This window comes from Teleopsis dalmanni, chromosome 1 (genome assembly GCF_002237135.1).
Source record: "Teleopsis dalmanni isolate 2A chromosome 1, ASM223713v2, whole genome shotgun sequence".
Classification (NCBI taxonomy): Eukaryota; Metazoa; Arthropoda; class Insecta; order Diptera; family Diopsidae; genus Teleopsis; species Teleopsis dalmanni.
Genome location: NC_051846.1, coordinates 146,093,765 through 146,104,554, shown reverse-complemented (window position 1 = coordinate 146,104,554; position 10,790 = coordinate 146,093,765). Strand labels below are relative to the sequence as shown.

Sequence of the window (10,790 nt, the reverse complement as noted above, 5' to 3'; positions counted from 1 at the left end):
ACGCAAAGTAATATATCATATAATGTATTGTAATTTTGATATAATTTATTAAAAAATATTTTTATCGAGTGGAATGAAAACTACTTCATTTTGATATTTAATAAATGTATTTTGCATAAAAATATTATTTTATTATTTCCTACTGGAACCACAACATTTTTGGTTTTTACGTAAGTGGTACTACTACCACTTCATCTAAATCTTATGACTTCCCCATTTATTTCAAATTGCCAAATCAATGAACCATTTTTGTTTTATTTAATCTAACGGCGATATCTTCACGGCGATACAACTTGGAGTGAGTCAGACAATCTATCTTCCCAATTCGACGTTTGTTCGTCGTTTTAATTTATCAGACTCTTTTCCTCTTCTTCGAACTTTTTTCACTTTCTTCCCAAACATTAGTCGATGTTTGCAGCGATACTTCTTTTTTCTAGTTCAGCTTTCAATACATTTATGGCGTTTTGTCTTTTATAGACTCAATACGGTCGATGTTTAAGATGCTGTGTTAAATTCTTCTCCCAACACGCCGAAGGCATTCTATATCTTTAAAGCTGTTTCTTACTCATTTGACCTTCTATATATAAAGAATATTTTTTTGTAACCCTAAACAGTAGTCGAAATGTAAGTTAAAGAATTATTGTAATTTTTATTTTAGATTTTTTTTAATTTATAAGTAACCAAAATAAAAAAAAAGATACGCGCTTATTAAATGTTAGGTTAGGTTTGGAAGCCGCGTGCTGACAGTTGTCAGCACTTCCACTCGGAGGCACATATTGTCCATTGTGATGCACTTAAAAAATTTGGCCGAGAGAGGCGAGTTGGTAACCTTTGTAACGCTTGTTAAACCATTTGGTTTTCCAGATGAAGTTGAGCTCTTCCAAGCCAGTGAAAAAGCGATCCCCGAGACATTGAAGTCGCCTTGTCTGAAGTCCTGAACAGAGACAAAGGATATTAGGAATTCTCCTGATGAAGGCAAAAGTGAATTTGCCGAAACACGTGTAGAGATACACAAAAAAACTTTCGAAATAAAAGTTAGTATATTTTCAAAAACAAAAATAACCGCATTCAAAGGAAGTGGTTGATAGATTCTAACTCCTATTTATTTTGGCAACTCCTGCATAACCCGCTTGTTGGAACTCGCCATCGTTGAAGCATAGGTGCAATGGCACAGTGCCCCGTTAGTACTCCAGTAAGCACACGAAATGCAGGTTTGCTGAAGCCCAACCTAGGCCATAAGGTTCTAGCGACCACACAGTCAAATGCTACAAACAAAAAAAAATGTAATAGATTGCAATAGAGACTCCTAATTATAAAAAATTTATGTTATATTATTTTTTTTTAACGAGGAAAAAGTGAAATTCACTTCAACGTACCCGATTTGGATACGATGATCTACGAAGAAACATCAGGACATAGCCAAGTTCTAAACACTTACTTGTCATGCATAAACACGTCTATTTCTGCTGTGCTTCCAAACTGCAGGTATAACCCCCACGACGTCGCCGATTTGTTATCTTGCCTCACCATACACTCAAACCTCCGTCCAGTAGACCTTTGAAACCATTCCCTTGAAGTGACCAGTTTCCTCCATCTGGACCCAGGTTGACTTCAATTTAAATCCAACCTATCTGAAATCCACTTCCCCTTCCCTACTCCTTGACCTCCCCTCCCTCCTCTATAACAATAATCATCACCCATCCACTACCTTACCCATGTGATCGTATTTTGAACCATACATATTATATGCTCTCAAGTCCCTGCGGGTCACAACAACAATACGTTACCGATTTGGTCAAGTTGGTATTTTTTAGTAGACCGAGTATATACTATAACACACAAAGTTTTACCCTGGCTGATCTCTGAGTGCTGATTCAATATTTTATTATATCTTACGATATGGAGATAAATTGCACTACTCTTTCTGGAAGCGTTAGTGGAACTAATGGAAGTTTTATGATTATACTATCTTTAGTAATTATTTAAATGTATATTTTTTTTCTCAAAACAATTATAATTATTATTAATGGGTTGTTTCAATATTTCTTATAATATACACGTACTCATACAAGCTTTTATTCAGCACTGTTTTCTTATATACTAGTGTGTTTATTAATAAATTATTTTACATATTTAATAACAATTCCTTAAGCTAATACTAATACTAAATACTAATACTAACACTTTATACTAATACTAAATACATTAATACTAAAAAATTTCATATAATCATACAATTATTATACTTTGTTCTAATAGAGTCAATGTTCCCTAAGAAACTACGTCTGTTATTTTTTATAAGATGTATACTCAAGAAATTCATAATATTCGCCTTTGGATCTTGTGGTTTCATTCCATAAAATTCATATCGTACTCGTTGTTAGTTCATTTTAGTTTCTTATAGCCATATTTTATACTTTTTAGTTGAATTAATCAAATAATGGATTGATACTGCACTTATTTCAGCCTTTGTTCGTACTCACTAACTACACTTAATTATTTCTTTCAAAAACTAATAATATTCCTATCGGATGAGGCACCAAATTACTTCTAATTAGGAGAACACTTCACTTTTTCAGCGGTTCACCATGGTTTGTGGGGACGATCCTGTAATAGCAAATTTTGTTTAAATGTTTGGATGAAATAATTTTTAGTATATCTATACCTGATTCTATATCTGAAATTCGTTCGATCAAATTTGTTTTCCACATTCAATTTTGTACATACAATACTGGTACTATGCATCTTGTTTAGCAGCTTCACCATCTAGACCTATCTTTGTATCTGGCTTAAAAAAATGTCTAGATTATCTCGCATTCACAAAGAGGTTTGTCACCATTTTCGATTAAGCACACATAGTTGCAAAAGGGACAAGTGAACTTATCTAGCTTTTGTTTACTAACTCTTCTTGGGTATAGTACCGGAACTGGATCGTCAATATTTATAAGTGGCTGCGGGACGTAGACTCGACTGCTTCTAGAACTGCATACTGCATATTATACAGAATTCAAATATTTTTTTTACCGAAATACTAACTCACCAGATTTCAATTTGCAGTGAGTCAATCCACGAATAAAAGCCTCAAGACAAATTAATTTTTGACTGTGGTCGGTTACTGGTAACTCAACTTATGATAATAACCTATGAATATTGACCACTACAAATGTTTAAGTCTGGGAAAGCTTCAGTTCTTCTGCCATATACGTGTTATAAGAAATGGAAATGTATCTTGTTCCCAGCACCCTGTTTAAATTCGTGTCCATGCTTTTTTCTACCACGAAATAGCGAATGTTTCCATGGTTTCTCATCCGTAGACTTGGTGATGCCTAAAAAGCGAAAAATACTTAATTAATAAATCTTGTACGGTTTCATGCAATTTATATACATTGTGACCGAAAAGTTTCCGGAAATTTTAAATAAAACGCAAAATTCTTAATCTTCATCAATATTTATTTTATCTCCTTCAAAATATGCTCCATTAGAAGCGATACACAAATGCCAACGTTTCTTCCAATCATCAAAACATTTTTTATTGGCGCTTTCCGGTATGGCTTTGAGTTCCCTCTGCGAATTCTGTTTTTCGTCTTCTATGGATTCAAAACGCGTTCCTCTGAGTGGTAATTTGAGTTTGGGAAACAGGAAAAAGTCACACGGTGCAAGATCAGGTGAATACGGTGGCTGTTTGATGGTATTTATTGAATGTTTGGCCTTAAAATCGTTGATAATGTTGGCTCGGTGCGAGGGAGCATTATCGTCATGAAAAATCCATGAATTATCCTTCCACAATTGAGGCCGTTTACGGCGGATAGCTCTCACGACCGATGCCTAGCTCTCGTGCTATCTCTCTAACACTCACATGAGGATTTTGGAACACGATTTCCTTTGCCTTTTCAATGTTTTCGTCGGTGGTAGAGGCCGAAGGTCGTCCAGAACGCGGCATGTCTTCGACGGTCGTACGACCGTCCTGAAAGGCTTTGTACCACTCATAAACTTGAGTTTTCGATAAAACTGATTACCCATAAGCCTTTTGTAGCATTCGCAACGATTCTGCACACGAAATTTCGTTCGAAACACAAAATTTGATGCAAACTCTTTGTTCAATATTTTTTTCCATTGTTTTTTCGCAACGCACTACTGAGGGGAACTGGTTACAACAGCTGCCGTAAACGAACTGTCTGACAGATCGCGCTAATTTTTGGCATAGTAATTAAGGACAGTGCTGCCAAACTACATAAACTTAAAATATCGAAAAATATACAGCGCGCGAATTTTAAATGAGAATTTCCGAAAACTTTTCGGTCACAATGTACCACCTCTGCAAAATAGGTTACTAATAAATTTTGGTTAGATGTGTCTCAAATAAATATTCTTCTTAAAAAATAAATTAGTTCTAAATTTTTATAAATTTTAATTTTGATATGTAAAGTTTCAATGATTCTAAGCCAACTTTAATTTAAAAAATTTTAAACCGTTTCTTAAAACTGTGCTGTTCTTTCCAATCGTTCATCTGTACTAGTAACAGTTTATTGGGAGCAATGAGCAACACTTGGTTGAAGCAAAGGAGTAGTTTGAGACATAAGCCTGACAGTATTTGGAACGACGTCAATTTAATCTAGGAAAGTTAATAAAGTGCGACCAATTTAGGATTAACAGAATCAATAATGAGTAATTATGATGGCCATAACTTCTACATTATGGAATTTAATCATTTTACATAAAGATTGAAGATGTTCATAAAATATGTATATCTTTAGAAAATGCACCTTATTCTACTATTAAGTTCAATGAGGAGCGACTTGCCTCGTTTATTGTTTGTGAAATCGTTATGTACATTTTTATATACATTTGTTCACATATTGCAAAAAGAAATATATAATTACAATATTATCTGATGGAAATACTAACCTGCTCATTTTTATTCCACGATAGATCAATCCACGTATTAAATTCAAATTCGTACATGGATTAATACTTCATTCCACGGTAGATCAATCCACGCATTAAATTCGAATTCGTCCATGGATTAATACTTTTATCGTGGTTTAAATTTTATAAGTGATCCTTCCTATAATTGCTAGGAAGTGATTTCTATGGTCTATTCAAGTTGCTTTTGATTCATCCATTAATGGGACTATCTGTAAGTTGTACATCCATCATTACATATAATAATATAGATGAGATATGAACAAAGTTGTCATCGATTCATTGAACCAATTCATTGTTTATAGTTATTGCACCTTCCGAGGTTTCATTTCCTGTTATTCTCCTAATTAGATTTGTAGGTGCCTAAACAATAGAAAAATTAACTTATTAAGAAACTTTATTTAGTTTCCTGCAAATTATAGCCCACCTCTCCAAAATGGTTTACTTAAATAATTTTAAGAAAAACTTTTTTATTATAAAATATATAATATCTAAGCATTTTAAAATTTTACTTTAGCACATAAATATTTTTAATAATTCAAGGCCTATTGCTGTCAACATAAGCTGATGACAGTTGTTAGCTGTCAAGTACTGCATGGATATTAATCGTTACTGTGGCGAAGTAACCGATTTCCATATCAACAGATATGTTAATCGATGTAATTTGCAACACTGACGGGACGAAGAGATAACAAATATAGAAAGAAAATAAAATCCAATTTGTTGATTTAGCGAAAATAGTGAAACAGCGAAGGAAGTCTTAATTAAATTGTATTTTAGCCAAAATATGAACAACAATTTCTTCATTTAGTTATAATAATTAATGTTTAAATAAAATAATAGAATATGATTGCGAACTCCAATTCGACACAAACGACATTCAATTTCAAAGTTGTTCTGCTTGGGGAAGGCTGCGTTGGGAAAACGTCGATTGTATTGCGATATGTGGAAGACAAATTCAATTCACAGCATATAAGCACCCTTCAAGCATCTTTCCTTAACAAGAAAATGACCTTGGAGGATGGCAAACGTGTACAGCTCAACATATGGGATACTGCCGGGCAGGAACGTTTCCACGCGTTAGGTCCCATCTACTACAGAGGATCACATGGTGCCATACTTGTCTATGACATAACCGATCAAGACTCCTTTCAAAAAGTCAAAAACTGGGTAAAAGAACTCAAGAGGATGCTGGGGGCTGATATTGTCATAACGATTGTTGGTAATAAAACAGACTTAGAAGCGCAGCGTACCGTTGAGCAAAGCGAAGCCATCGAGTACTCAGAGAGTATGGGTGCACATTATTTTGAAACATCTGCCAAAGCAAACGAAGGTATCGAAGAACTCTTCTTTAGTTTAACTAAGCTTATGACACAACGACACACACAACGAGAACAAGAAAACAGTTCGGTGCGTTTGCTGCAAGGTGGCCGTCCCGCTAATATGCTGATTGTTGAAGATTCCCAAGACGGCGATGATGATGCACCAGAAGTGCCCGAATCACATCGTGCCTGCTGCGGCACCGGATAATTTCGAGTTTTGTATATTGAACGTTACTTTCAGTGTGGAACTGGACTGAGAGCCACAGCCCTTGGGTAGGCGCAGCTATTTTGTTTAACATACGCTGGAGATATTGTGATAAATTATTTAAATAAATTGTACATTTAATTTGTTTAACAATTAGTTTAACAATCAAATTCCTTATAAAATTTCTATTTCAAAATGGGTTGTGAAATGCAACTCATTGCTTCTGATAGCAAATAACTTAGTATAAACTTGTACGTATTCGTGATTATTTATCTGATACAAATAAAAGATAAAACTTAATCGTAATTTGAGACGAGACTTTTTTGCGTATATAAATCATTATCAAGCTAACAAAAATTGTAAGAATATTTTTACGCATTAATTATAAGAACCTATAATAGATTAAACATTAGCTATTAATTAAGTTTAATAATATTAATATAAGTGTAAAGTATATAGTACCAACAAACATAAACGTTTAAACAATTTCTTGATTGTTGTGAATACGTGCTTTTGGGAAGCATAAACGCTTCAATACTGGAACCAGTTGATTAATGTAATATGTATTGCGTCACGGACGGATTATATTCAATTATAATAATATTGTTACTTATTATTCATAATAATCTTAATCTTAGTCATAATAGATTAAGTATTAACTAACGATCAGGTTTAGTAAAATTTCAGTAATTATTGTTTATTATATTGTTGCTTAAGTGATATTATATTACCTGTTAATAATTAATAATATATTGCCAGTATTATATTTTTAATATTATATTATTGTCATATTCTTATTTTATATTATTGATATTATTTTATTACTATTATATTATTAACATTATACAATTATTATGTTATTAGTATTATATTACTAATATTATTAGTATAATTATTAATATTATATTATTAACATTATATTATTAATATTATATTATTAATATTTTATTATTATTATATTATTAATTATATTATTATTAATTTATATTATTAATATTTTATATTATTATATATAAATGTTATATATTAACATTGTATTATTAATATATATTATTGTTATATTAATAATATTATATTATGTATATATTTTATTATATTATTATCAATATCATTTAATTAATATATATTATATTATTATAATATATATATATATATATTATTATATATATTAATATATTATGTATATATATATATATATATATATTATATATATATATATTATTATATTATTAACATTTTATTATTATTATATTATTAATATTATATCATTAATATTTTATTATTTTTATATTATTAATATTATATTATTAACATTGTATTATTAATATTATATTATTTGTATTATATTAATAATTTTATATTATTAGTATTATATTATTAATATTGTATTATCAATATCATTTAATTAATATTATATTATTAATTTATATTATTAACATTATATTAGTAATATTAAATGATTGAAATTGTATTATTATTATATTATTACTATTGTATTATTTCTATTACATTATTTACTTTATTTTATTAATATTATATTATTAGTATTAGTATTATATTGTTAATATTATATTAATATTATCTTAAATCCATTTTGGAAATATATAATAGTAATTATATATATTAATATTTTTTGTACAAACTGCGAACGGAAGTGATGACCGAGTCGTGGGCATTTGCAGACCGGTCTTTACATTGTAATCGGGTCAATATTTAAACCAGTTCATTTGTATCATATGTCTTTCACCCTAGACAGTCAACGCTGAATCACTCTTGCCAATAAATGTTATTTGAGCTAAGTAGGCAATTAAGAAATAAGGCTAATTCTTACCAAACAAAAATCACAGTCTAAAAATCTTCTGCTGTTCTGCTGCTCATTTGCTGTATGATGCAGAAGCTTGAAAATAACCAAACGTGATGCGAAAGTATTAGGAGGATTCGAGGGCAAAATTCTTTGGAAGATCTATGATCCCCTACATGTTAGCAATGAGTATGGAATTTGATGTAACGACGATGTGTATGGGCTATACTGCGATATTAAGAAAATTGGAAAGAAATTTAGCGACTTTTCTGGCTTGGTGGTGTCGAGCAAAGAACGAATGAAAGAAAGTGTTCCGCTTAGAAAGATATTTGATTCAGTACCCGCTGGTAAGAAAAACTAATAGAGGATATCCGCATCTTTACTGAAAGGACCAGATGACTAACAATGTGAACGAACTTGGTACTGCCATTCTGGCGACAGCAAGTCATTGAAAGAAGTATTTCTTCAAAAGGTTGAAAAGTATACAATATTTTAGCTCGAAGATTTGTAAATCTTATTTAAGATAACGACAACTACATTTGTTAATCCCATTTTAGGACTGTATTATGCTCAATAGTTTTAATAATTTGTCAATTATGTTAATTTTAATTTAATTAATTTGTATTATAAATATTTGATAACAGACAATGCTCAATTTGATTGAAAATCAGTTCCAAGTCATTTTAGTTCATTTTTTATCTAGAAATAGTATTTTTATTTTTAAATTTTAATAGTAATAAGAAAATACTAAGGTTTATTTCATATACTATATAAAATAATTACATTTACATTTTTACTAACAACGAAGAGTGGGCTAATAATCTTATCACCATTTCTAATTATATTAAAGTATCTGAAGTCGTCAGGAGACATCAAGACGTGATGGAGTATTTAAGACGAAAATTCACGCTGGAATTTCTGGCAATCTTTTGCAAATAAACTTACAAACAAAAGGGAATTTGACAGATATTGTAGGGTGAATTATCACCTCATACAATTGGGACCTTACTCTAATGAAACTTGTAGCTTTTGTAGGGAAGAGAATGAGACCCCAAAACACGTACTAAACGAAAGAAGTACCTAAGTGGGAATATTTTATCGTACAAAAAAGTAAAACTCTACAATAAAGATGCAATACTACAATTTATAAAGATAGTTGGACTTGGAGAAATACTATTAGTCCTTAAAGGAGGTTTGATAGATAATAATCTAAATTATATAATAATTATAATAGATAATAATCTAAAGATTGTGTCTTGAGTATGTAGAGTGCTTTATTTTGATGTTGAAAAGATTTAATACATTATTTTTAAAATATATTATGACATTCTCATATAATATACCAATGAGAGAACTTGATGGATCTGGCAAGGTTTTAGTTGTTCAATATTATTTTAACCTGTGAATATGTAAAGATGAGAAAACATAAGAGAATTGCAAGACAAATACATGGGACAGGATGAAATTTGTGAAAAGAGTAAAGGAACGAGGAGAGATTATGCAAATTAAAGGAAGGATTAGTTGTTTAATGATGGATTTGACTGCTTTTTCATGAAGTAACTAATAAATAATAAAAGAAGACAACTTTACCTCAATAAAGTACTAAAAAGCCGCGATTACTTCGATATAAATCATAGAAAAAATTAACTGATATCTAAAAGCGTTTAGTTTTTTTATTGTTTATCGAAGAAATCTATACAGCAGGAGACTTGAAAGGAATAATTAATATAAATACATGGGTTAGGATGTAGATTAGGTAGGAAGTAAGTGTGGAGCAAAGGCGTTGTTTGAGTTACGCACTTTTGGACCTATTTGGATATACTTGTATATTCCACTTTGTTGCAAAGAGTTCCCCATTGAAACGATGAGTTTTTCTTTTATTTGTAAGCCTAAAGTAAATATTACTTTAGTCAGAGAAGTCCACTTAAATTTTTGAACTTAATAACTGAAGATTTTGAATGAAAAATACACAAATAATCTCCGCCAGTTCTTTAGAGATAATCAATGAATATAAAATGAATTATTTAAATTAACTTATTAGAAAACAACTAATTTATTCCTACATAGTTTTCAGATAAATTAATTGACTAATTGCATAGCTAACAAGAACTTTGCTAGGACACCTAAGATATTGGAACCAATATTTGGTGCCAACTTTGTAGAAGTTCAACAAGGGTTCTGCTATGACACCTATGGAACCAGAACCAATATTCGACTCCTGCCAACTTTACTTTACAGTCGATTATTAGCTCAATAACTTTCCAAGTTTTACCCACAAGAGCAGTTTGTCCAAAAGGTAGTCATATAAAGTAACGTAATGCTGTGTGAAGAAGCCTCCCAGGAAACTGGCAAGACTTTTCTTGCAACTTAAGACAAATGAGTTCAAGAAACTGATCTAGAATATCCTAGGGCACAAAATTGGTGAACCAAAAGTGGTCATGATGAGTTGTATAATAGATGGACAATTCAGAGCATTTTCTCTGCAAGAACGAGGCTATTTCGATACTCTCCCTTTATCTGTTATTTTTAGTTGCATTAA

General features: G+C 30.9%; 1 protein-coding gene and 1 long non-coding RNA gene across 3 annotated transcripts; one reads left to right on the top strand and one right to left on the bottom strand.

Moving 5' to 3' along the window:
• Positions 1-2,189: 2,189 nt before the first annotated feature.
• On the bottom strand, positions 2,190-5,392 carry LOC119669236. Of its 2 annotated transcripts, XR_005251582.1 has the most exons (5): positions 5,351-5,392; positions 4,906-5,286; positions 3,041-3,326; positions 2,666-2,982; positions 2,190-2,607 (listed from the first exon to the last, which is right to left on the bottom strand). It is a non-coding gene; the product is annotated as an uncharacterized LOC119669236 (long non-coding RNA). The 2 variants fall into 2 exon arrangements; XR_005251583.1 differs by lacking the exons at positions 4,906-5,286; positions 5,351-5,392 and adding an exon at positions 4,314-4,403 and having other exon boundaries at positions 2,193-2,607.
• A 202-nt stretch (positions 5,393-5,594) lies between these two features.
• On the top strand, positions 5,595-6,709 carry LOC119669234 (ras-related protein Rab-21-like). Its single transcript, XM_038079059.1, has one exon. It carries the CDS (start codon positions 5,770-5,772, stop codon positions 6,451-6,453), a length of 684 nt encoding a protein of 227 aa, XP_037934987.1. The 5' UTR covers positions 5,595-5,769; the 3' UTR covers positions 6,454-6,709.
• Positions 6,710-10,790: the final 4,081 nt, after the last annotated feature.